Source organism: Patagioenas fasciata, chromosome 13, assembly GCF_037038585.1.
Source record: "Patagioenas fasciata isolate bPatFas1 chromosome 13, bPatFas1.hap1, whole genome shotgun sequence".
In the NCBI taxonomy this organism is placed as follows: Eukaryota; Metazoa; Chordata; class Aves; order Columbiformes; family Columbidae; genus Patagioenas; species Patagioenas fasciata.
Window position 1 is genome coordinate 12,904,884 of NC_092532.1, and position 27,504 is coordinate 12,932,387.

General features: G+C 38.9%; 1 protein-coding gene across 2 annotated transcripts in view; it reads right to left on the minus strand.

Annotated features, from left to right (window-relative positions):
- Positions 1–27,504, minus strand: part of PLCG2 (phospholipase C gamma 2) — a 64,763-nt gene that overhangs the window by 6,586 nt on the left and 30,673 nt on the right. For both annotated transcript variants that reach the window (XM_065848256.2, XM_071814178.1), the window contains 22 exons: positions 27,325–27,426; positions 27,033–27,151; positions 25,604–25,689; positions 24,516–24,636; positions 23,237–23,405; positions 21,322–21,426; positions 21,018–21,107; positions 19,958–20,136; positions 19,019–19,219; positions 17,555–17,674; positions 16,028–16,208; positions 14,639–14,707; positions 13,412–13,521; positions 12,462–12,558; positions 11,597–11,663; positions 11,210–11,367; positions 8,494–8,596; positions 7,352–7,561; positions 6,613–6,758; positions 5,487–5,601; positions 4,109–4,276; positions 3,400–3,488 (listed from right to left, as the gene is read on the minus strand). In XM_065848256.2, the coding sequence (XP_065704328.1) occupies positions 3,400–3,488; positions 4,109–4,276; positions 5,487–5,601; positions 6,613–6,758; positions 7,352–7,561; positions 8,494–8,596; positions 11,210–11,367; positions 11,597–11,663; positions 12,462–12,558; positions 13,412–13,521; positions 14,639–14,707; positions 16,028–16,208; positions 17,555–17,674; positions 19,019–19,219; positions 19,958–20,136; positions 21,018–21,107; positions 21,322–21,426; positions 23,237–23,405; positions 24,516–24,636; positions 25,604–25,689; positions 27,033–27,151; positions 27,325–27,426 (2,805 nt within the window). The remainder of the gene's footprint in view (positions 1–3,399; positions 3,489–4,108; positions 4,277–5,486; positions 5,602–6,612; positions 6,759–7,351; positions 7,562–8,493; positions 8,597–11,209; positions 11,368–11,596; positions 11,664–12,461; positions 12,559–13,411; positions 13,522–14,638; positions 14,708–16,027; positions 16,209–17,554; positions 17,675–19,018; positions 19,220–19,957; positions 20,137–21,017; positions 21,108–21,321; positions 21,427–23,236; positions 23,406–24,515; positions 24,637–25,603; positions 25,690–27,032; positions 27,152–27,324; positions 27,427–27,504) is intronic.

A 27,504-nucleotide genomic window follows, 5' to 3' on the forward strand; every position in this document is an offset into this window, starting at 1 on the left:
TCGAATCAACATAGGGAGACTATTTTGTTTTCCTAAATACATTCCATTGGCTTTATATAGAACGTTTTACAAAATTAGTTTTACAAGATGTTTTTTGAATGTTTACGAAGACAAACTAACTAATAAAGCACTAAAAAAACCCCTCAGCCCCACAGTACAAACAGCCATACCCTCTAACAGGGGCACCATGGACATTCCAGTGCAAGTAATGAAATGTGTATATCTAAAAACTTTTATTGGAATATTTTTCTGTAATAAAGCATGACAGTCTGTTGAGGAAAGGACAGCAAATAGTGTATTATAGTGGGATATCAGACTGTAACAGTTTAAAAAATACTTTTTAAAAAGTTTTATTTTTGACTGTTCCATCATATTTGTGTATTATGCTACATCCTACCGGTCCTGGTGCTTCCCTATTGAAATGGAGACTAACAATGGAAATATTGACTAGTAAATAGGACCCCCTAATAGAGCAAGTACTCAGATGGCCAAGAAAGGACAGATCCCGTGTTTCTGTGGAGCTATGGAAATTCAATTCTTGCAGCAGGACTAAGTATTTGAAAAATAATTTGCAGCAGTCTAAGTTTCTGTTGTTGCATGTGGCCCACAGTGGAAAGTCTCTAAAAAACTCCACAAGCATGAAATAATCATACTGATTCCCTTTATGACTTCAAATTATTTTAATACTTCAAAACTTTGGATGCAAAACCTGCCTCCTTTATTGAGTTACTAGTGGGGAATAGTACCGGCAGGACTGAAGTCTTAATTTTCACATCAGCAGCAAACCAAGATACTCATCCTCCATGAAATGACATGCAATCAATAAATGTAATAAATCTAAACATTTTCAGAGGCAGCATACTAATAAGAATGCCTCTTTTTGCGCTCAGTCCAGATCAAGGAAAATTGACAGGTTAGCAACATACCCAAGGACCTTCAGTTAGAGCAACAAGATCCTTTCCTAAACCTTCTTTTTCCTCCTGAAACACATTCCTGCAGCTCCCAGGTATGGGCTGAAGCAACTCAAACAACCTCAGTGCTATGCTACTGATTAAGATTTTAAAAGTTTTTTTTTATTTTATTTATGTTTTTTTTAAAGTGAAGGAAACTTTGCATGCCAAAATCACAAAGGGAAAAAAGCTGATTGACAATTACCAATTTGCAGATGTAATCATTGAGATGCATATGTACTAATATTTGTTCTTGTAAATAAATATATCCACAAAGCCAGACTTTAAAGCCTCATTTAAGAATGTCCATTTCAATCTTTATGTTAAAAACATGTATACTGTTGAGGCTGACTGTAATCAGAAAATGCTGAAGAGATATACACACTTTCTGCAGCAGGTAAGTCAATTTTCAAGCAAATCAGACATGCTCCTAAATGTAACAACAACCTCAGTATAGTATGATTTCCACAATATCAAGAAAACTGGTTAACTTCCACAGAAAATGCATAAGGCCCTCCATAATAATTCACAAATGTGCATGCTTATGTGTACAATATTCTTGCATCTCTATTCCTGAGAAAATCCACAGCCATCTGTAATTCCCCTTTATAATTTTGTATTTCATTTCCAGGAGTATGCAGATGGGCTCTGTACATAAACAGGCCTGTTATTAAATTACATCATTTTATGGAGGGTCATCATTTAAAAAAGAGGAGCAGAAGAACAGATGGAGACAGCCTTGATCTTTTCTGATGCTTCTTGAATGATCTGGCAAAAGCTCTAGAAGTTGATTAACTACGGCAAGTCTCAGTGTGTTGCAGACTGCCAAACAAAAGGGGAGGTTTTTGAAAGTTCTCCTGCCACTGCGTTACCACCCGGAGACATCAAACGTAAAAACACAGAGCCGTGCTGCATCTTCATTTGGCTTAACAAGCAGAAGGGGCCTGAAGAGTGTGAAATGTGCTGCTGCCAAAGGACTCGGCGCTGACAGATTGGGAGACATCCTGCTGCTATGAACAACACGTTAAGAGCTACTCCTGCCCCAGGCAAATAATGATCTGAATTTCTGAAGAGAAACCACGGCAGGAGGAATTCGCAACGCATCTACAAGTGATGTCCACGCTCAACCTATTAGGCAACGGTGAGTCACTCCCAGTTTTCTCAAAGGCAGCAATCCAAAAAATAGCAGTTTATCAGGCCTACTCTATCAGACTCGTGTCCATGAAATAAGAACATTTTAAACGTTGTCTTCAAAGGATGTAGGTCTCTCTTGTTTACACACAGAGACACAGACTTTTGGTTTCAACTTCCGGCCCTCTCCTGCTCTCATGACTCTTTGCGACCCACCGGAAAGACCCTACCACAGCTACCAAACACTGTCACTGCACACGGTCATTTTACATTGCGTGTTATGCGGTGGCCTTGTAAAAATACTGACAAAGGATGTCTGAAAAAGGCTGCCGCCTCTTTGGGAGGAAGAATGTGACTGAATTCAGTAATTTTCATTTCAGTGTACGCCACTGCGGGCACAAAACCCTCCAGAGACATAATGATTACAGTTAGCAGAAGTTCATGTTTTAATCTGGAAAAATAATGCACACTGGTGTGAACTGCAGCAGAAGCCTGAATGGTCGTAAAAGACTACAAATAAGAAGTTGGGCTTTTTTTTTTCTCCTCTGAATCTGAAAGATACTGGAAAGCACCCTGAAATATTCACTTCCCAGAAGCATCTTTAAACTTTCATCACATGGCCTCTGCAGCAGTGTGGTTAAATAACATTAAATATTATTGAGATAGAGCCTGTGAATAATCCTGCTTCAAGTCAACATCTATACAGCAACGCCTTTGGAACACCAACAAATGCTGTTCACAGATCAGCCGCTTCAATGCCTGGCTTCATGAGCAAGGATGCATCATTATTTTTTACCTCGTATGTTTAAAAATACTACTACTTCAATTAGGTGGTTTTGAGAGGCTTAAAAGATGCAGATTAGCACTTCTGTAGGAATATGTCTTCCACCTGATGGGTTGCTTATTTTAATGAAATACTGGGAAAAATTACTATCATCTCCTCTTCCTAAAGTGATTTCTTTTTATGTAGGACCTTTAAAAAAAGACTGTTCTACAAAGTCAAAGCCGGATTAACTTTGCATGGCATCAGTCAGCTAAGAAGGGATGATGACGACCATGCCGTTATAGCAAAAACTAGTGGAGGTAATGAGACTTTGTTAGTGCTTTATTTCTTTTAACATCTGCGTAAGCTGTCCACCCAGAGGGATAGTAACTGTTTGCTTTCTTGGTCTTCCCCAGCACCTACAGAAGATGTGCCTGACAACAGGCACATGAGCCACAGAACAGAAAACTAAATCCTCATTTGCGTTTTTACCACAAAGAACTGATAACACACACACACACACACTAAGTGCACAAAAACCTCAGTGGTTCTCACCAACACTTGTTGCATTTCACAGTGAATCAGAAGAGAGGCCAGCTCTATATCTTCACTGTAGCCGTTCTTGAGAGGAACTGATCTAAAGCCTGGAGCGAGGGACACATACAAAGGACAGTTAGAGTCAAGGCAAAGGGTTATCGGCAGTCACAAAAATGGTGCTTACAGTCCTGAGGACTAACGGATCCTTCATTGCTCAACTGCTCCGCTGCGCAGAGCTGGCTTTGCTGTGACAAATACAGGGAAGCGAAAGGCATGGCAAAACTGAGAAATACACCATTTCACGTGCTCTTGGAAACTACAGCCAGAAGCAGAGAAAAGCAGAAAACCTACTTTACATCCACAGCTAAGGTAATTAACAAAACAAATGCACTGACACCAAAAGAGAAAAAGAATCTTCTCAGATTTTACTCAGAGCACATAACTCTGTTGCTGAAATGGAGTATGTGGTAAAGACAGTGCAAATTATTCTACATAACGCTTTCCTATCTCAATTTTAAAAACAGAATTTCAAGAGGGTGGCAGGATTATATTAAATACTTAAAAATTACACACCCAGTACCATAATGAACAACGGATTAAAGGAACTCAGATCAAAAGAGCACTTCTCCTTTGGCACCTTGTAACTTCGACTGAGAGCAAGTCACAACACAGCAATGCTGAACAGCATCTTTCTGATTTAGCCCCTTATTATATGCACTGATCTTACCTGATTTGATTCCTTTGATGGGAAAAGTGGCGTGTGCTAAGAAATTGGGATCACTGAACATATCCTCCTCATAAACAACAAAGCGCAGAAACGCTAGATTTGGATCATAAATTTCAAATTTCACTTGTTCTGGACAGGGTGCCCAAACTGGATTAAGGCCATTGTCATCTGTAACCAAAAGGAAACGTTTGCATGATGAAGCAATAATTTCACTTCACTCACATATGGGTATGTATCCCAGGATATTTTCTGGATATACAAAGGCCCAAAAATCCTATTTACCATCTGCCTCCTGTTGTAACCTTGCTTCAGAAGGTTTGTATATGTTTATTTGTGGGGGGAGATAGGAAGAAACTTGGCAGGGATGAAAATCCACGACGAAAAGCTATTGTTTGAATTTAAACGTATAAAATGTCCTTGGACATATACTTGTAAAGAATCTAATTCATTGTTCATATTCATGAGCCTTATACTCCATATCAGAGTAGAAGTGTGAAAAGCACTGGGAAGACTAATGTGCAATGGCCCATTTCTTACAGTAATTTATGGAACACCAAATAATTAGGTATGTGTGACAGAGTCAGGAAGTTGGCTGTCTGGAGTCTTGGTCACTTCCCACAAAAAGTTAAAATCATAATCCTCTTCTCTGAAGTACTGAAGAGCTACAAAGCATGTTCTGCTCCTGATTCTGTGTTAATTTTCCACTGGCTTGGATAATTAGCAGCAAACCCCCTTGTCTACCAAAGGAGCACTGCTGCATCCAGAAATATTAGATGGTGAAACACTAAGGGCTGAGATATTGTCCCATTTCAGTGCACTTAAAGGAAGGTCATGTACACACAAACACACCCACACAAACACATGCTTCTTATCCAAAACTTTGATCAACCTTCTATTGCATTGCAAGTTATATTTCTTTACAGCCTTATATTCCCAAGCTGCCTCTGAGGGGATGCCAGTCTTAGAACCCAAGTTTAAATCAACACAGTCTGGATCTCACAGTAGCAACTTCCCACTTGGGTGCTGACTGGCACACGCTTCCAAGACAGCAATTTTTTAAAATATGCAAATACACAAACTTATGCTTAGGCAAATACATAACAGAATTGTGATTTTTTTTTTCTACAAAACGTAAGAGTATTTTTTTTTCTAAATTTGATATACAATGTAGTCTCTCAAATTAACTGGCCCTGAGGCAAGCAAAAGAATTACACTGTATGACTCATTAGTCCAGAGCAACAGTTAATTGACTCCTCCCTCTATAGGTTTCTGGCCAATTACAGACAACATATATTCATGGTCATCCTCTACACATTTTATTTAAGTGCACTGGAAGTATTACCATATCCCCACAACACAGAAGACTGCAGATACTCACTCACAACTGTTGTCTTGAATTTGTTGTTATCATATTCAGCCCCACAAATTTCTACCTCTACAAAGGGACAAGCGATGCTTCTACCAAGTTTAGGGAGATGACGAGCACCTAAAACCTGCAAAAGCAACTGTTAATTATAACCACCCCCAAGGGAAATTTGGCACTATTTTTTCTGTATAGAAGGTAGCCTACAGACCTGGAGGGGGAAAAAATTCCAGAGAACATGTAAAAACGTATTCTCTCTCTTTAATGTGTTTGCATGTATTTAGCACACTATCTATGCCACCAATAATAAAATATTTTATTGTTTGGGTAACCCAATAATTTTTATTGTAAGATACTGTTGCTGACATTGATTACACACAGTATGCAGTTCCAGACCAGGCCTGTCACATAAATTTTGTTATCTTTCCTCAGCCTTTATTATGTATCTATTTTAACACATTCCTGCTTTACATTCACAGCCCCTGTTTACCTCTTTTCTAAACTGTAGTGAAGAGCAGGGAACATGTTTCTTCTTTCTCAGAAAACATGTTTTTAAAGGACATATCTTATTGCACAGCAACTAAGAACAGAAACAAGTTCAATTCCTGTTTGGCACCAGAAGACAACATGGTATAATCTTCAAAAGATACACCTATCTTTTGATGAAAAACGAGAATGACATACTGATTAAGTCACAGTGTACTAAATATGGTGAAGGGGGGGAGAATCAGCTTATTATTTTTTCTGCTGAGTTTCTATATTTCATTATAAATATGTTTCTTCCACACTGGAAGTCTCTGAACTAGTTAGTCTGCTGCTAACCAATGTCCAATAGGACCCTTCTATCGAGAAGTCATGAAATTGGAAATGCAAGTTACTTCACTTGAAATTTTCATTAGCAATTATATAAAATTATCCCAGGACTGTGTTTTCAGTCCTATAGCATGTGCTTCATTAGCATGATAAAGATGTATATTTCTTTTCAGGAACCAGTGGAACTGGTTTTATTCTCAAACACACTGACGTTTAAAAACATTATTTTGACAATCTGTCAGATCTTGCCATGAAACATAATAGCTTTATTTTTAGTTTTATAGATATTTATGACTTGTAAAAAACATAATTTACAAAAGACATTTACCCTCACTGTCATAATCATCTGCAGTTTCCTCTTCGAGTCATTTGGCATTGGGTCATAGTCTTCATTTCGCATGCTTTCTGGCTGCAGAACGTAGCCAGTGCGCCCATTCAGTGAAAACAAGGCATGATTCAATTGCATGTATTTATCTAGGGAGAGAGTTAAACAGTCAAACCAGAAGATCTCTATTTGAATACAGCTAAGGAAGCACTAAACTGATGGCTCCTTTCTGCAATTCTTTCTGGTTGCCACTTGATCCGAAAGAACTGGAAAGGTGAGTTGGAAGACTCAGTTCCTTTCAGTAACTGAACCTGACAGGCTATTTCTCACTAATTTTAATCCCAATAAACCCATCCATTCACAATTAGTTCCCAGCTAGCTGGCCCTTACCAGAAAGTTGAGTGCAGCCTTCCCTGTGGCTGAACAACTGTTCATCCACCTGAAACTTGCTGTAAATACCTCTGCTTGCTTATCACAAAGAGATCAAAGTGAAATAAATGTTTCAGACTTTGGGGCTACTTAGGCTTAAAGACCAGGCTTTTGCAGACCGACTTTTGGGGACCAGATCTACAAGGTGATCCACACATTCAAAACCAAACTTTAGCTCTCACATGTCCCCTCTTGCTGGGAAGTACAAATAAACAGGACAGCAACAGTAACTAGAATGGCAGAGGGGCCAGAAAGAGGCTCATTTATGGTAAAACGGCAGGTGGATTAGATCCTTTTTAAAATATAATATTACCTGGTGTTTGGAAGTTAAGAGCAACCATCTGGGAGCCACAAAGCCAGAGGCGAAATGGGTCATAGTTGGATGAGTCGACCCTCTGTCCTTTAGGATAGACGCGTGTCAGTCCCTTCAGGTTGTATTTCAACAACTCAACTGGCTTTTGCTTCACAATGCTTTCTGCCTTGGTTTCCACAAAAGAACGGATTTCTTTGAAATCAGGATTTTCTACACAGGGTAGGGAGGAAAAGGAGCGGTTACTAAAAGAAGAAAGAAGTTGACATTTACACTGCATTTCTACCAACACTTAGTTTTACTTTGTCCTTTAATGCAATAATTGGCACCATTTTCATACACATGTGGCAAATTGGTTGAGGACAAGTCTGAAAGTTAAAATTGCCTGCCTGCCACATGCTTTGCAGCAGGGCAGATAAGAGTCTATAGTCATGTTCTCATCTCATCATTGCTAATAATGCACTTCTGACTACTGTAACATATTTAAATGAGACATCTTTTCCTGGGTTTAAATGGGGAGAAGAAAGGGTGAGCCAGGGTTAGCCAATGCCTCAAACAATGACTATAATTATTATGTCTTAACTACGGTGACAGCTTATTAGAAACATTTGCAAAGAAACTTAAGGAAGAAGGGCACATTTGCGGGCTTCTCCAGCAGCAATAACAAAAAACTGAAATAAGAAGTACATGTTCTAGTGTCAGATTCCACATCTGCACTTACACAGACCCCAGTTCTCATACTATGAAACCATATACCATTCCAGTAGCTTACTTAAATAGCAAACAGGTTCCTTCAGTAAAATTACATAATGCACAACAAATCCATCTTGAAGGTTTTCACAAACAAATCACAATTGTTCAGCCAGAGTTTTTCATCTCAAAAAAGTCAATTGACATGTCACTAGCAAGCCTCCCCATGAAAGACACCTACAGGACGGTGTCTCTAGTTAACTAGAGAAATTTAGACATTTGTGACAAATTTTTTGTACTCCAGTGCACAATTTCAAAGTGTCACTGAAAACCATATGGGTGAGTAAGAACTTTGGTTCCAGTAGAGAAAGGATATCTTCAGTTCTAAAATGTCAACTAACATCTGTAAAGATAAAAGAAGGGGTAAAATTCAGATGTAATAGTAAAGGAAATACCTAAATTGTCCTTGGTTTTGCTTGTTGGCTTGCAATAGATTACCAGGTCGGATAATTCAATAGCAATTAATTGATTCTTTTCCCAGTATTTCCTCCTGTTCTCCTGAAAAATGTATCAAAGTTTTACATTACAGAAACTCCAAGTATTATGGTAGAGGAACTCCAGGGTATAATCTAATGAAATGATGAAGTTGAACATTCTTTGTTGCCCAGATTCTTATCTGAAACCTTAGACACTGGCACAGATGTAACATACTTCAAGACCCAATTCAGAGGACAGGCTAACCAAGTGGGTTTAGGTGTTAGTTGGGGTTGCAGGTTTTTGAGATGTTCATTGTGTTGTTTTGGGCTTTTTCAAGCAAGTATTTCAGCGTTTCCCTGATCAGTCCTACTCAGAATCCTGGCAACTTTTTTTTTTTTCCTTTTAATGTGGGTCTACTTGATTTTAGTTACATTCTCAACGCTATACCTCATATAAATGCACAGGTATGAAGAAAAAATGCAAAGGGTAATGAATTGTTTCTCTGTTTATTTACAATTCCAAGCAGGACTTAAGTCTTGTTAGTAACTCCCAAGAGTTGAATTCAAGTCCTATGAGCATCATTCCTGTAGTCTTCTATTTGCACACCAAACCAATAACGTGATTTATGGAAAATCACGTGCAATCTTCTTGTCATTATCAGTAATAAACTGCACAAGCACATGCTCTGTGGAAGCTGAGCAACGCTTTCTGCAACCAGAGGCTGGGAACGACTGAAATCAGAAAGACTTGTCCTGAGTGGAGATATTCAGGCTGGAGGATTTTCAGACATAGAAGTAATTAAGGGATAAAAAGTGTTAGAAGAGGCCCACATTAAACAGCGATTAGTTTTGGTACAAGAGGTTATGAAGCAGCAGCTATTAGGAAGTTTTCCAAAAGAATTTCCTCAACAACACAAACTAAAGAGGAATGAAAATCAGAGGTAGGGAACCATGGGTTTCCAGAATGTTTCACTGAACTAGAGATTATATATTGAAATCTAAGAGAAGTGAAGAAGAATATGGCTTTTAGACTTGGAAATAACCTTGGGAAAAAGCTGTACAAACCTCATTGTACTTAGTGAGTGATCCACCACAATTTCACAGACATTGCTCAACAGTAACTAGAGTTCCAAATAGCAAAGGACCACTTGCAGGTGCCATGAGCTCATCTTTAGACATAACTCTCTAGTGGTAACCAGGTAGGAGAGCTAGTAATGAACAGCCACTCCTAGGAGCATGCCAGGTGCCAGTATTAAACAGAGATGACATGACACATGAAGCTTAGTTTTACTTTTTGTGTATAATGGACACAGCCCCAAAACAAACTCATAAAACACCTATATAATTTTGTAGCATAGTGATGACTCACTACGCTTTTTCCTTCCCCAAAATTCAGCCTGTTAACTGTACTGGCAAAAAAGGCCTTTCCTCATCTTTTTTCCTCTCCCCATGCAGCAGTCTATCATGTGAACTTTCCAGAGGCCACTCGGTGAGAAAAGCCTCCTGACTGCCAGAAATGAGTTTTCAAACACCTTTGAACACAGACTGTTTAATACTTCTCTGAGTGCACAGAGGGAGAAAAAGCTGCCAAGCTCCTGAAGAGCCATTCATGTACCATAAAAAACATTCAATTTAGAGACACTTCTTCTAGGCCATGTTTCTCTTTTTCTCATTCTTATTTCCAAATGAAAGCCTGGCATAAGTACTGTATCTCTCCTCCCCCAATAATAGGTGAACAGCTCCTGTCACTTCTTCCCTTGCTGAATTTGCAGTCCCCTGCTTGAGACACCAACTTGCCTGCTATAAATAGGATTATGATGACCCTCAGAGCATTATCACTCCAGATGACAGATAAACAGCATGAGCCAACATGATACTGAAACACATTTTTCCATCACTCATATCACTCATTTAATAAAAAGTGAATAAAAGCAACAAAGGAAAGAGTATACTTGAGCATAGTCATTGCAAGGGCTTTTTGGTCACGTCAAAGACTTCTTAAATACTAGAAAAGATGACAGGGAGGCAAATGAATACAGCAGAACAGGAAAAGCAAGTCTTTAAGCAGCAGTAATCGTAGAGGAACATAAAACCTAAACTTAGGCAGAATCCTTTAATCTTTAGGCAGGGATTTGGAAATACTACTAAATCCAATGTGCCTATTAGTTACAAATAAATAAAGTATTAGCCAAACAATTCCCTATCAGTGCCACTGCATTCACTGGAAGCAGAGTTAGCAAACAGGATTTAGAAGAGTTTAGGCAAAGGCAGCTCAGATTTCACATATACTCGCTAGTGGATTCACAACTCTGAACAGAACAGTCTGGTATTTGACTTTCTTCTGCTTAACACTAGGAGTGAAACAGCGCAACCAGATGTAAAATTGTAATGGTATCCACTTCGTATTACTAAGCACACTTCTTCACTGAGGTACAGGGTACAAAACAGACAGTACTCTGCTGAAAACTCCTGTTAACATGAATTTACATAAAACGCTAATTTACAGAGGATTCCCAAAAGAGTTTTGGGAACAAGATTCACAGCATCAGTAAAATGAACAGAAAAACAGCCATATGAAAAGAGTGGAGGATCAGGTGTCAGCAAGGTTTATCAGTGTATGGCAGCTAAAGACAAATGCTATTGTAAATTTATAGCAGTACATTATAAAAAACAATGGACAGATATTTATCAATACCTCTTCTGTAGTTTTCCAAGTGATTTCACGGATACTTTGGTACCATTCAAAGAGTTCTTCTACTTTATCCGTTGCAAACTCAACAGATGGATCTTCTGGATTCTTAGGTTCCAGAATGAAGACAAAAGGCTTGTTGTGTTTCCCTTGTGGCATTTTCACTATTAGGCAACACAGCAGCAAGAAATTGATATTAAAATACAACGGTTGTTCTTCAAAGCTGTCATAGTTGATTTATTGCAATAGATAGTATCATACATTTTCATCATATTAATTGTATTAGCTGTATTAATACAAGTTGATTTTTTTTCCAATTTTCCTGCTAAACGTAAGAGTTTACTCAACACAGAAAGCTCAGGAGTCCACGTGTAAGCACCAGAAAATACATACCAACATTGTACGTATTGAGTACCAGTATGCCGCGACAGAGAGAGCCTAACGGATTGTCTTCGATAATCTGAAAGACATGAGTTAAATCCAACCTCAAGCTTTCTCTCGAGTGAATATGCACAGGACATTAACGAATAATAAACATGTACCATTAAATCTAACCTGTTTCACTGAAAGCATGCCCACTATAATGTTTAAATGCCTGTTTCCTTATCAAGAATTTTTCATTTTGAGAAACACATGAGAATCTCCATAGTAAGAGTATATAAAAACGGGGAGTGGAGGTTCTGTCCTGACAACTGCACATTTTTCCACTCTGCTAAAGCTGTAATGATTGCGGGGGTTAAGGAGTGGAACCTAATACATGTGTTTTCCTCCGAAGACTCCTGGTAAATAATTGGAAGTGCTTGAGGACAACAAAAGAATTCAAGATTTTAGTTGTTTTAAAACTCAAAAATGTCAAAACTGCTTACTATGGAGCTTTGTTTTCTTCTGTTGAAGATATCTTTGTCCAAGATGCTACCCTAGATTTTTAGATGCTTTTGGCAAACACTATAGGGTTAGTTAGGCATCAGAACTTCATAATGGAGTATGAAATGGCTAGTAAGATGTGTTTGGACACACAGTTTTCTTATTTGCAAATATTAAGGCAGTTATTATACAGGCAACCTAGTTAAAAGTTTAAGGCACATTACTGTTTAACCAAACTATCTGAAAAATCTAAACTGGTATAATTTTCATTAGCAGGAAATCACCATAAACCTTGTTCTCTCAAACACATTATGCAGAGTAGTAATTGTATAAACCAGACTTCCAGTAGGCAGTTTCTTCTAGGGAAACGTGTTGGATAAACCTTAACCCTCACCTGGCTCTCAAGCTCAGCAGAGTTATCAGATGACAGTTCTTCAACATAATTAGATGGAAAATAGTGTTGGACTTTTTCTCCGTAATCCCCCTTCCACCTGAATTTAAGAAGAAATATATATAGAGAGAAAAAAATAGTTAAAGAGCTTCAATAGGACATAAACGAGGCACTAATCCTCAAGAAATTGGTCATTAATATCCCACACTAGCTTGTCTAGCTGGCTATCACCAAAATGTAAGTGATGAAGTAGCTAAAAGCTCTAACAAAGTGATCATTAACTGTAGAACAGATGATTTCAGAGGGATTACAGTCCCTGTAAACTGCAATTAATGACTTAAGAGGCTTTTTCCCCCTCCAGTACTAAAGATACTATTATATGGTTGATTACCCTGCAGAAACTACAGGGAAACATTAGATTCCCAAGCTTTCCAAGCAATTTACAAGCCAGCTAAGAAAGAAAACCTCTTATGAAAGAAGACTGTACAGATAAAAGGTGGGATTGATGCCTGAGTACTTAGCAGAGCAAGGAAAGAAACAGAGCAACGATGACAACAGAGCAACGCGTGACTTCCCAGAATACCTAAGTGTTCAGGAAGAATAAATGCAGTAAAGGAAAAATACTGGATACACTGGGCTATAGAGGTTCCACAGGATGAGGTTATTGCTGTAGGATAGAGGAAATGGAAAAGACATGAAAGGAGACTTGAGGATGAGGGGGAATTCTGTTTGGTTTGTTGCTTGTTTTGGTTTGGGGTTTTGTGGGGTTTTTCGGTTTTGTTTTTTTGTGGGTTTTTTTCTTAATGTACTGCCAGAAAGATTTATAAAGCAACGGTTAATAACCAGTAATCAGACAATAAGCAAAGATTTTAAAAACAACTACCCAAAGCTCAATTTCTTCCTCCATCTAGTAAGTCACCAGAAGTTCTCCTATGAGAAATCTTTGTCCTTACCAGCCTCCAGTTTCCTTTGTGACATTATGAATTAAAGCTCCTCGAGAGAAGCTCAATTCATCACTTCTTTTGGCTCTGTAGTCATACAGGGCTTTCACTGTTCTCTGAGGCTTTAAGAGAAACAGAGCAAAGGGGTCATGTAGGGGTATGGGTCACAAAATGATCAATAATGCAATCTTAAAAAATAATAATAAAAAAAAAAAGTGAGTGGATTGGATCATTTTTTGTTATGAAGCTTAGAAAACATAATACTGAAGTTCCAGAGTGACATCTATTGGTGGAAGTAAGTGATGCTACTTAACTGCTATGCTTCAAGTATCAGCTGAAAGAAAAAAAAAACAAACTACACATCGAAATATCAGTCTTCTGTCTTCATTACATGTATTCATATGCAGTTGGAGCTTGTAGGCTTAGATGCCCACAAAGCCTCTACTTTCAAAACCATATCAGTTAACCTGCTGGTTTTATTTCCTTTAGGAAGACATCCAGTTTTAGCAGGACAAGCAATTCCTTATCTGGAATTTACTACTACCCAAATAGCAGCTATGCAAATTCACTGGTCAAAAAGACTAAAAATAATTAACAGCCACAAAATTTACAAGCAGGTGAAATTTTCTGAGAATTTACAAGTAGGTAGGCCCTAACAAGAATTAGACATAAGTAGATGTTTGCTGTGCCACTTGATTTTAAACCACTAAATGCATCTTAAAAGAAGACAAACTTTAATAACTCACTAATAAACCAAAGACACCATTTCTATACAGAGAGCCCATAAATGAACTCTACACCTATTTGTGCATGCAGGCCATGTTTGCTATAATGGAACTGCGATCATTTTGTGTACAGACAAAAAACTGTGCTCATAAACACACACACTTGGGGTTTACATGTTGTATTTTCTTTCCGCAGAGATCTGGGCTCCTCCAATTAAATCTTCTCGTAGGTTATTTAATTCGGGGGCACACTTGCATAAGCAAGCAGGCCAAATCGAATCATCTCCACAGACCTAACAGCAAAAAGTGCCCAAATTCCCAGTAAGGATGAATCAATACAGGATTTGCACACTCAAAAAAGTTTGGGTACAAATTTGAAAGAGATGCTAGAAAAAAATGACAGACTTCAAATCAAATACACTAATGCTTTCAATTATCCTTTTCATTACTGCTAATAGGAAATAAAAAAGCCAAGTCTCATAATTTTCAGTGGTCTATTTCTCTTTAAGCTTACCACTGTAGGGGTGATTTCACTGGGTTCCACATACATCTTGACCTCATAGAGGGAGTTTATATCTTTTTCCTAAAAGCAGGAAGAAGAAAAAAAAATGAAGTTACAGGAATAAAAAATTATTAAAGTACTTAATGTTAACAGAACATTCATTGCTGAAATCACCTTTCTGGCAATACACAGGCAAAGAGAAGAGGAGGGAAGCCAGACATCTATGCTATGCTCATTTCTATATTTGAACATATCTGAACATGAGTCTGTTATTTAACCTGTCTATGCCTCAGTTTAATGAAGAGTAAAACACAATGAAACAGCAATACCTCACAAATGTATCTCTTATTCAGTTGAGTAGCTCTGAGATTTTGAGTAACCTCCTGTGTGTAATCAGGGAAGGTAACATCTACGCTTATGATTTCTGTGTTACCGTACTTTAGTACCAGTATTCATTTCACTATTAAGTAAAAATTCTAAAAATATATACACACTTGTATTTTTCATTTTATTCTCTCCTTGTGTTCCTATCTGGACCCAGTTCTAGGATACAGAACTTTAGCTATAGGCAATATTATCAAAAATCCTGAGGTTTAAAATCCCTTCAGTCCCTTTTAGTCTCCCCAAAACAAATAAAACCCCCAGACTTCAAGCATGTCAGATGTGTTTTTCCTGCAGCTTCTAACAGACATATATTTGAAAAGAGAAGACAGCATCTCAGGCTTTTCAAAAGCCAGTTACATCAGCTCTTTCATCATGAAACATCCATCCAGAAAGTCAGGCTCTATGCTAAGCTGCTTATTCAGGCTCCTAGTTTAGTCAATGGACAGAGACAAGTATCTCCGGGGGAGATTCCTCCATGCTTATCTCAAAGAGTGAGCCTTCAGAGGTACTCCTCTCTTTTTAACAGAGAAGGCAGTTGGACACCATCCCTGAGATGGCTCCGGTGCGGTGAAGCGAATTGCACTGTCTGTCCAGAGCGAGGCACAGCAGAATACTTCATTTTTTAATGAAATGCTTAGCAATTGGCATCTGCAGGATCACTTTAAGATCTCTGCCCACTCCAGCAACAGAAGAGAGGGCCAACTGCAGGTGAGGCTTTTATCAAAAACTCTTTGCAGAGCAATGATCCCCCACTTCACAGAGCAGCTTTTCTAATCAAACCCCGAGGAAGGCAGGAGTTGACCTGCAATCGAAGATGAAGCTCTTTCCTTTACACATCTCAAAACCTTTGTAAGAGTAGTCAGTACAACCATCTCAGTTTCACAGACAAAAAAACTACCTGCTTAACCTCCCCAAAGATCATGTACCATGGCCAGAACCAAACCCAGAACCTCCAGGTCTAGATCGGGGACTCCATCCACTACAGCGACTGGCACTGGGACACAGACTATCACTCACCGTGCTGTAGCGCTCCAGCAGCTCCTCAGTCACCGGGTAACGCAACTTCATTTTCCTGTACAGTGGATGCTTCTCGTAGTACGTTACCAGCTCCACTAAACTCTCAAAGTAGGCCGAGGTTCCGAGAACAAAATGACGGCCTTCTTGCTGAATTCGGAAGTGCTTCACCTTCCCCTCCGCTCTGTGAAACAAATGCAAGTGCTGTAAATGGTTTTGGTACTTGCAGTGAGAGCATCAGGGTTGTAAACTGGACCAAAACTGCTTTGTGCATCTTCACCACATGAAATAATTTCTCCCTCTTCCAAAGCCTCTTTTATTCACATTGAATTCCAATTGATCGATTCAATTCGCAAAAAGACAGTCTCACTTTTCTACCATGTACAGAGCCTTGGAACAAATCCACGGTTTTGCTTAAATTTCCCTATTTTTTTCCTCTACAGACAGGTATTCTGTCATCTTTATACTAACACGTATGTCTCTGATCAGACTGACACACCCTCTGGCATCCACTGTAGCCAATCTGCCACTGTCCCTAAGCAACGGACACATTCCCCTCAGAACGAGTAGCTGTCTCTTCCCTATACTCATTTTGATAACGACAGAAATCCATTTTGAAAGAAACACAAACAAACAAACAAACTCTTGTGCTTGAACACAAGGTTTGTGCTTGCACTGCTAACAGTAAAAACACCCACTGACAGCCATCCCACCCACAGAAGACCCCTGCACCCTTTTCAAACTGCTGAGGTTGTGGTACTTCTTGTTTTCCCCACTGTGAAATTGTTTTATCGAGATGCTGCAGCTCAAGCTACTTCAATAACTTAACATAACACTTGGTAATAACACTTCGTAACAGCAGAAAGCTTAAAACCAAAGTACACAGGCGACTGGGGAATTCTAGACACCTTCAATACACAGTAAGGGTTGTAAATAAGAGGAAAAAACAAGTATTTGTTTTTCCAAAGCAATTTTATATGTTGCAGAAATATGCCTTTTCAGAGAAGTGCAATTTTATTTGAAGGCATGATGGAAAACATCCCAATTCTATACATTTTATTAATACTGCTGCAAGAACTACAATTTCAAAAATATTTTCCCTGGTTAAAAAAAAAAAAACAAAAAGTTTCATTTTGACATTTCATTTTGATCAGTTATATGACAGGGCGAGATTTCCAAGGGCATAAGGACCCAGAACCATTGCTGAACCAGCACCAAAGAAAACTTCAAAACAACACCCTGTAGTGAGGAGTGCCAAGGAAGTGAAGAAGGACTGTGCACAGTTCTGTATGGGAAAAAAGGGACAGTCAGTGTGCAAATACTCTTTATAAAAGCATCAAGGATTTTTCCAGTCACAAATTAACTGTTGTACACATTGTCATACATGGACCTGCTGCACAAATTACCATGCTAATTACTCAAAGTTTGAAAGCAATAATTCTATGAGTCTTAAAAAGACCACTTTATTTTTAAATAAAACAGAACATTGTTGGGCTACTAGGGAATGTCGTCATATCTGTCTATTCCTACCTGAAAGTCATGGCAAACGAATCAGGCTCATCTCTCTTCCTAATCAGAAATGCTCCGTCTCGAGGAATTCGCATCAGCATGTCTTCTGCCTCTCCCCGACTCAAGTTACTATAGTACCAACTACAACAGTTAAAAATCAAAATGGACAAAGGGTTACAAAGCTTGTCAAGTGTCATTCAGTAAGAATAACATGCAATGTTATTAACAACACTTCCAAACATTACAAGAAAAATTCTGCATTGGATTTTCCCCATCTTGCCACCTATGACAGCACTTTATTACAAAACACTGTAACACAGCAGCTTATTTTGGATGAAAGCATCAAGAATAGATCAGAACATCTTGCCTATCTGAAATGATAGAACATAAATCTGCATTTCTTCCTGAAACAAAGGTGCTGGATCCTGCTTTTAGTATACCATTCAGTTTTCAGTAGTTCATTCGAGTTTTCACATAGTAGATTTAAGGAAAAGCCCAAAAAGACGAAAGAAAAACACCAGGTATTTGAATTATTTTATTCAGAGCTTCATTTTGTCTTTCATTGTAGGGATACACCCATCTTGGATGTAATGTGCCTTCAGTGAAGCTGTGGCCACTTACTCTGGCAATACATCTCCACCTTATACAGAAAGGCAGGAAAGTCTAACCCTTAAACTCTACCCTTCCTTCTCACTGGCTTCCAAAGTGATCTGTGGGTGGTCAGTGACTCCCAGAGCACAGGGCAGGGGGTGAAAAATAAGTTTAATGTCACAGATCAGTATTTCACATACAAAGGAGATTTACTTTTTCTCACTGAAAAGAAAACTGAATGAAGGGCAGTGATGACAGTGTTCTGCTAGCAAACTAAAGCAAGCTCTGCCTGGGATCTACATCAGGCAAATCACAGCTGGAAATAACCACCCAGCTACACTGTTCCTGGCAGCATGGGGCAAAGTCGGCCTCATCATCTCTGACAGGGGTGAGGGGAGAGCAGGATTAGGAAACTGGAACTATTTGGGCTCAGTGCCCTAGTAACAGCATTTCCAGATGGCACAGACCAGGACCACTTAGTTGCCAGACCACAGCCAACTACTAAATACCTAATCCAACCCACTGGGTGTTTTAAAAACACTGAGCCGAGAAAGAAGGAATTGGCGCTTTTCCACAGCATTACAGTTCTCACTGATTTTCCCAGTTGCTGCTGCTAAATTGCTTTCCCAGTGACTGTCCTCTATTGTACCAGATTCTCACAAAGTCAGTGATCTTACTCAGCATAGAATCACAGAATCATTTCAGCTGGAAGTAGACCCTCAGGACCATTGACTCCAACCACAACCTAAACTAACTCTAGCACTCTTTCAAGGAAGCCTATCCCTACGACACCCGTGGACCAGGGAATTTTCTCTGCAAAAATCCAGGACGATCTAAATCAATGCCAAGGACACTGACAGAACAACCCTGCTGCTTGCCTTCTGCTGTACGTACTCTTTAGTCTCATGAGGGCTGGGATTAGGCACAGCATCAGTCAGACGCAGCTCAAACTCAGCACATCGCAAGTGGGCCTCCTTGTAGTGTTGAACGAGATCATAGATGCTGTCGAAGGTGAGGTTGTCTGTCAGGTAGTATTTCACAGCGTCCCCATCACTTGATGAACGGATACGGCAGTGCTGGACTCTGCCTGACCTCCTGAAGAAGTGAAGAGGGGCATAAGGAAAAGGAAGGTTTTACAACAGGTTTTCTTCTTTTGAAGCATTTCCTCACCGTTCCTGGTTAACTAGCTGCTGAGCTTCCCAAGAGGCAAGAAATCTGTATCATCTCTTAAAACCAGCAAAGTAAGAGGGGCAACAAAAATCCTGACAAGTAAGATTACAGGACCAAAACCAATAATTGTGAACTCACAGTGGTTTAAAATCTGGTATACACTCACTCCCTGCAAAATTTGCTCTGACAGCTAACCACACACCACACCCTGAAAATTCTTTATTATTTTCCCTCTAGAGGAGCCTTTCATTGAAAAGATCAATCTCTGCTACTACAGGTTAACTCATGAGACTACATTTTCAGTGTAGAAATCAGTAATTTATCCCAAAATTAAAAGATCAAACTTCAGCCCACTTACTGAGGAAATAACCAATCCTACATCCTGCCAGAGCACTAGAAAAGTTGGGGGAGAGGGGCAGGGAATCAAACCAGTCAGTCCTCTCTTGACAGCTGTAACCTACTGTGCCAAAATCGGCTACACCACAGTGAAGTTTAATTCAGAAAGCAGTCTTTCACAACCTCATCAATAACATCCTAGGAATTATAGCAACTCCTTATTCATATTTTCTCTCCGCTATAAATGCATACTTGAAAAATACAGACATTTTTGTGCGCCATAAACCAAACAAAACCCACATAAAGTTTTTATGACAATCGCCATACCAGAATGACAAGGTGCAATCATCAGGGAAAGCCTCACTTTCCCTAACTAGGAATGTCCCATCCTTGCCACCCATTTCAGCACAATATTCCTGGAGCAGTTTCTCAGCTGTTGTTCTCCCCTCCTTCATTTTCCCATGGAACCATTTCTCTTTCAAGTGCAGTTCAGTACGTTTCACCTCCTAGACCAGAAAATAAGAATTTTTATAGTGTGTTTCTAATTTTTCAAGCCGTTCCTCTGGAGCAGTGATCAACTTCAGCCTTATTTTAGTATCTAATCAAAAGTGAAAGAATGCAGCAATGCAAACACATTTATATTTTCAAGGCAAAACACCCTCCTGCTAATTCACAAGGTTTCTCATCAGCTTTTTCCAGGATTCATCAGTGTTCTTTCATACACATTAGTTATTTTACTGACATCAACATCTAGGTGAATGGGTAAGTTGTTCTGCATATGCAGAGAGATCTCTCAATCTTGCACATACATGTTATCCATGAACGGGAGTGCATGGAAACTCGGAAGATCAATCTAGAAACCATGCTGAACGTCACTGCTATTGCAGCCATTACTGAGCCTCACGTTTCTTGCTTTACCAGGCACAACCACCAGGTAAAACACACTCACCTGTGACAAACACTTTGCAAATACGAAGTGAACAACATGCCCTCTTAGTGTGCTGTATTACTACCATAACAAATCTTGGTTCATCATACTGTCTTGTTTGAGAAGAGCAATACTACTTAGCCAAAGGCAAATAAAGACTTTGATTGCCAGTGCATGCAGCAGCATTAGCATTTAAGTACCAAAATTATATTTCATTGTCTTTGTACTCTTCTGCACAAGTCCTCAATTAGCCAAGGGAAAAAGTTATTTTATTAAAAATAGGGCTAACTGGAGTACCTTGGCAAAGACCCTTAAAATTTTTTATCTCCAGATACACTTGTTATCTGACACCGATCCTCTACAATTTGAGCATCAGCATAGAAAATATGCATCTGTAGACACGGAAACAATCTGTGAGAATAAAAATGACATGCTTAAACAATAAAACATAGGCATTACCTTTGGTGAATCTTCATCAGCATTCTGTTCTATGTCATCACTGAATGAAAGCTTCTCATCAGCAATAGCACAGTAGTGCCGAGTCCATTTCTGAAATTTGAGAGATATTAAAACCATTAACAAGACAGAGGGAAACTCACAACAATTTCCAAACAAGGTGTAACAATAAACAAAATACCTTCTTCCCCTCAGTCACAGCTGTTCAACTGACACTATTACCTCACAAATATTGAGACAATCAATGTAAATTTCCAATATTACACAAGCTAGCAACAGACTATAGCAAGTGTCATGTAAATGATACCTGTTCTATCGTGTCCCACATGTAAAGTTCTCCTTGTTGCTTCTTTTCTTCTTTCTTGTCTTCCAAGTTCACATCAACGTCTCCCTTTGGCCCCAGCTTTTTGTGCTTAAAAACAAAACAAAAAAACTCACCGCATACATACACTCATGTAGAATAATCTACAAAATTAGTCATAATATTTCACCACACTCAGTATTACTGGAAGTATTTCCCTCCATTGCTCAGTCACCTTCTATCATTACAATAACAACGGCTGCTCCACAAGGCTTTATGTAACAGGGCTGGATTTTTTTTCGTTAAAATGTAACTATCATAATAAAGGTTATAAATTTAGCAGAGGTATCACTCAAGCAATGAAGAAACAACTAGTCTGATAAGAGCTTGCCATTCTTTAGAGGACAGAAAACATGAAGTGACACATATCAAGAAATAAGGATAAAACAAGAATCCCTCTGCAGAGAGCAGGACATAAGGAATTAAAATGAAAGGGTTCACTCTTTGACAAGAAAAATGAGCAGAAGCAAAATCTTTTATGAAAAGAGGGGCTAAGTTCTACTTTCTTCAGAGTGATCATGAAAAACTGTGGCTCAAGGGGCTAAGAGCAACATCAAATATTGAGCTGCAGCTAATGATAGGATTAATCATCTCATATTTAGTAGTTCTTAACTACATTCAGTTCTGCATAGCTTACTCTAGGTAGATTTCAATTTGACAGGTTTATCTGAAAAATCCCACAGGCCCCTAAGTAGGAGTTGCCTCTGTTTACTGAGAACATTTTCCAAACAAAACCCAGATAACACAACCAGCTCACTGGCAGGTGCTGATCTATTTAAAGACTCTTTAATGCTCTTTTAGACAGGACAGAGTGATACAGATATTCTCTCATGCAGACTCACAGTAGTCTGTAATTCTCTTTGAATCAGATCTGTCACGTTATTATTCATATGCCTATGCAACTCCCATCTATGCTCTGCAAGGTAACGACAGTTTGGAGGAAAAAAACACCCAGAAACCTAAACAGAGAACTTTTGGGGTGCTATTATTTCCAGTCTTACATTCAAGAGCTGTATGCTTACAACTATTAGTATCTACTCTTATTTCTACTGTTCAAAAGTTTAATAGGATGCAGTGCTGTCACAAGAGCTGGAAACCTGAAGCATGGACAAAAGTTACTTTACTAAAGACATAATGGGAGCCTCCAGATTCTTCACCTAATTTTGCCTTTTGAAAGGTTTTACTGCAGTTTCAATTTAAGAAGTCATCTTTTCAGTTACCTGCCTCATGTTGTTGTACAACAGTAGCAAGTAAAGCATCCATATTGCCCGGAAGGAAAGACACCCTAACATCGTCTTCTAACAGTGTCACAAGTGGCTCACTAAATTACATATGTAAATCACACTGAGTTCACAAATGCCCACAATTTTTTTGCAGTTTGCAAACAATCCTGACAACCTAAGTGTGCAGCCTGCAAGTAATTTGGGTTTCACTCAAATAAGAGGTACTCTTTGAAAAAAAAAAGTTAATTACACTAATCAAACTTCCTGTTCAAGAACATACTTTTATCATTTTTAAGCAGGCCACATTGAGTAAGAAGTCTATGATGAACATCTGTGGCAGTGAACTACTGAAATTTAGCAGTGACATTTCAGGAGCTGGAAGACCTTTAGAAAAGAGCTGACATTCAATCTGGCACTTGAACTCACAACAATTATTGCAAAGGAAACCAACAGCAAGCACTCTAATGTGTTGTGTTACAGAACTCCATGCAGTATTGCAAAATGTTACCAGCACATACTTCAAGCATGGGGTCTATTTTCTCTCAACAGGAACTAACAGCGCAGCTGTGAGGCCAGTAGTGTTGCTGGCTCCTGTTCTTGTTTCCTGTTTTATCTATCACCACACAAAGCAAACCTACCTTGATGATGATTTTTTCTTTCAGCTGGGTTGGTGACGGTAGCTGATCTGCACTGGCTTCAACGGGTTTCATTAAAAGCTGGTCCCCAAACACCTCCTTGAACACTTTGGCCATGTGCCGCTGCTGCTCCACACTACAGTGCTCTTCAATTGACAGAATAACTGGGTATCTTTGACGGAGCAAAGAAAGGTGAATGAAGATAATTTCTTTTTGCTACAACTTGGTAGGCAATGAAAACAGTACCTGCCCTCACCCCTCAGATCAAATAAAATGTTTAAAGCATACAAGAAGACAAAAGGGATAGAGGTAGACACACAACAGATAACAGATGTGCAATCGCAGAATCGTTAAGGTCAGAAGGGACCTCTGGAGGCCACCTAGTCCAAACCCCTCCTCTGGGAAGGCCCAGTTCCCAGGTTAGATCAGGTTGCTCAGAGCTTTGTCCAGCCGAGATTTGAGTATCTGCAAGAACAAAGATGCTTTCCAAGCTCTTCAGGCACAGTTTCAGTGCTAAAGCATTGTGTCTGTTTTCCTTCACGTGCACTCCAAGAAGAGTCTGGCTCCACCTTCTTTGTATTAATCCACTAGGTAGCAGAAGACACCAACCAGACTCCCTCATTAACCTCTTCTCAAAGCTAAACAAGCTTAGTTCTGTGAGCTTCCCCTTGGATATCATGTGCTCCAGCTCCAATATTGAAAACTGAGGCAGAGAAAGCAGAGTACTTCAGTCTCCTCCACTCACTAAGTCTGCTGTCCAAATCAGCAGCACATTTTTCTTCATCTTCATTTTGTTGGAATTCTACCTGTAGAAGTCTGCCTTGCTGTCCTTCACATCCCTCAGCAATTTCATCTCTGAATGAGCTTTGGTTCTTCTAATTTTGTTCCTGCATATCCAGGAAATATTTCTTCTGGGTAGGCTGTTCCTTAATGTAAGTAGGGAAAGCATCACACGGCATTCATGGTACTAATGGTCTGAAGCCATAAATTTAAGACATAGTATTCAGCATTTGAAGTTTCACACTTCAATTTAATAGAAGAAGACCCAAGCAATGAGACGGGAGCCACTTTAGGGTACTCGCTATCTTCCTTAGCAGCAAATTGTAATGTAACAGGACTTTCCTCAAAATTGAATCTATTAAAGACCCACGTTTACCAATAATGAAGACTAATGGAATGTCATTATTCTCCTATTACTTTTTGCACTAGATTATAGAGAAAATAAGTTCAGGAAGGTCTAACCATACAAAAACAGGCTCAAGGAAAGCAAATCAAAACTTACTCAGATGTAACAAAAGCATGATCTTTGATTGCCTGAACTACGTCATCAAATTTGATCTTCGTTGTTCGTGTCCATCCATGGTAAATGATGGGTTTCCCATCAGGACCATCCCAGCAATCCACTAGGAAAAACAAGCAGTGGAAAAACAAAAAGACTGAGCAATTACTTAAATAATTCTAACAGAAAGAATACACCCAAATTTTCAGCATTTCACATATTGAGTCATAGACCTTAATGCTCTAATAAAATATTCTATTAGACGACTTTACATCTCTCATAGAGGAAATTAATTTCACTTAAGTAAGAGTAATACAAGTAAAATACAATGGAAAATTTTCCCAAAGCATTATCATGTGAGAAACTGGAAGTAAGGAATTCAGGCAGCTGTATTGTCAGTCTACTAGTTTACAATCATTTTCCAGAGATAAATACACTCCAACAGGTGGCAAGTCAACAGCTTATCCATTTTGATGATTTTAACCTTGAAACTGATTTGAGATACATTTTGCCTTAGCCAAATTGAACAGGCAGTAGCAAAAAGTTTTACAAAGTAAGTGGTGAAATAATATGAAATTGAAGTCAAATTTTTCAACAAAGTACACAAGCACAGGGATTAAGACACATACATGGTTAGCGGAAAACAAATACACAAAGACATCAATTGATTTACAACCAAGTTAAACAGGATGAAGAATGGAACCAAATTACAAAAATCTCTGTGCCTTAGGCTTGTCTGGATTACAATGAAGGCAAATAAACTATCTATCTACACTAAATAAGTAATTCTGGTTTAAATCCTATTCTTTCATATAGTAGATCCGACATTGAATTTTTGGTGTACAGTGAGATGAGATTTAGAAGGTCCTCCTTAAAATTCCAAGGGAACAAGAATCTGAGTAAGTGAACCAAGGCAATACTGAGGCATAAGAAAAACAATTTAGGGAATTGGTGTTTTTTATATGACTAACTTCAACTCCAGAAAACAAACTAGTTCTTGATTTCAGTTCTTTTTTCTTTCTTGGTAAACAAGGGAAACTCCACTTATACGGAGAGCACATTATAAACCACTCTACAAACTCTTTACTTACACTCAATACATCGACATCCCATTCTAAGGCACCTGATGTAAGCCTCTGTGGAGGATTCACTTCGAAGCTGGTCTCCTGTCAGGTATCTAAGGAATAAAAGGAAATTGTAAAAGACAGGCAGTCAATTTCAACCATTTCCCACTCACTTTTTCTCCTGTCATGAAGACTGTATCTTGATTTTTTGATTGGTTGGGTTTTGTTTTGTATTTCTTGCAATGGAAGAACTGAACTCTGCTGAACCTGATGCAATCAGATTTTTGAATGGACCAAGTTATAGGAGGTTAAAGCCTCAATCTAAACATCAATCAACTCAAACTGACACACTTCTAGAGAGCAAATCATGAGCTTTGAAACACACCTAAACCTCATTGTGCTGAGGTATAATCATTTTGGTATTGAGAGTGATACCACAGCCTAAAACTTAAAAATATTCCTATAAGCTATATCCATATCCATTTTATTTCATTCCCTGCAATATTTTATTTGTTCACCTCTCCTCCCTCTTTTTACACCTTCTTGTTTTTCATTACAATGCTAGATGAGCAAATGCCTTCCATTTGAAGACAGTTCTAACTCTTCATCACATAGGCTCGTACTTGACCAAAAGAGCTTGAATTCCACAGATTGTCAAGGGAAAGGGCTGGATACCTTACACACAAACTATAGAAATCAGCAGCTCAGTTGCTAGTCACAAATTCTAAAACCAGTAGCAACAAAAATACAGTCCTCAGGCCTCCAAGCTTCTGGCTGTAGAATAAACTCAAAGTAACAAAGAAGAGTGTGAATAGCAAACAGCACTCTTCCTCTGCCTCAGGGACCTCTGTCTGCTCCGATCCTTGTTACCAGGCAAAGACCATGAACAGCCAAGTCCTCATCAGCAGATGTGCTAATTTAAGGTCTCCATACTTCTGTCTTGCTCAGGACTAAATCTTAGTCCACTTTGTGACACTGTCAACTGTCAGAGTATCTATCTAAAAGTACACATCACTGCCTCCTTTCCCCAGGAAACAAATCCACACAAACGGTGTGGGATTTTCCCACAAGACAAGTGGGGTCCTTCTGGCATTTCTATGTTCAGGTACAATTAGTGCTGACATTAGCTCAGTGAGGCTGTTGGTGCTTGGAAAAAAAAATGAAGCTCCCTGAATAGCTTTAATTTCTGAAAGCAGAAAGGCTGGAACAGTTTCAACTCAAGATTTCTTTTTATTTTTTGTAACAGGATTCGGGCTTTTCCTCTTCTCTTAGTGTGTCTAAGATCTTAAGAGAAAGGGAAAAAGGAATCCCACAAACTGTATTTGCCACATTTACATCATGCTTTAGGAAGGTTTCACAAATCTGCACAGTTTATTTCTGGCATAGGCAGAAAAACAGACCTAACGTGCTAGGTCTGTTTGAACAGGGATAGACAACGGAAGTTTTGATCACTTACGTGTTATGAGAGGAAGAAATCCAGTAGTGAGACAAAGGATTATTCATGTCCTGTGCATCTATTGAATCATATTTCTCATCCCAAATACTGTTTTCTTTTGCAAAAAGGTAAGTAAGGAACTACAATACAAAGAGAGAGACTGAATTTAAATGCTTTTACCACATAAGACTAAAAGAAACCCAGCAATGTAGCAAGAGAAGCCTAGAGGATCTGCCACCCAATTAAGAAGCTAGGAACTAGCAGTGAGAGACAGAAGTCCACGCCGAGTTATTAGAAAGTATCATTATTTTACCTCATCAACAAAGAGGAAGGGTTCAGCAGTTTCTCTCATAGTGTCATCAATAAACTTCGTCATTCGTTCTCTGACTTTACTGAGATCTTGTGCCCAAGATTCCTGCAGATTATAATAACAGAGTAGAAAAAAATCTTGAGAAGTGGCACTATGCTACACGAAATCAAATAAGGAACAGAG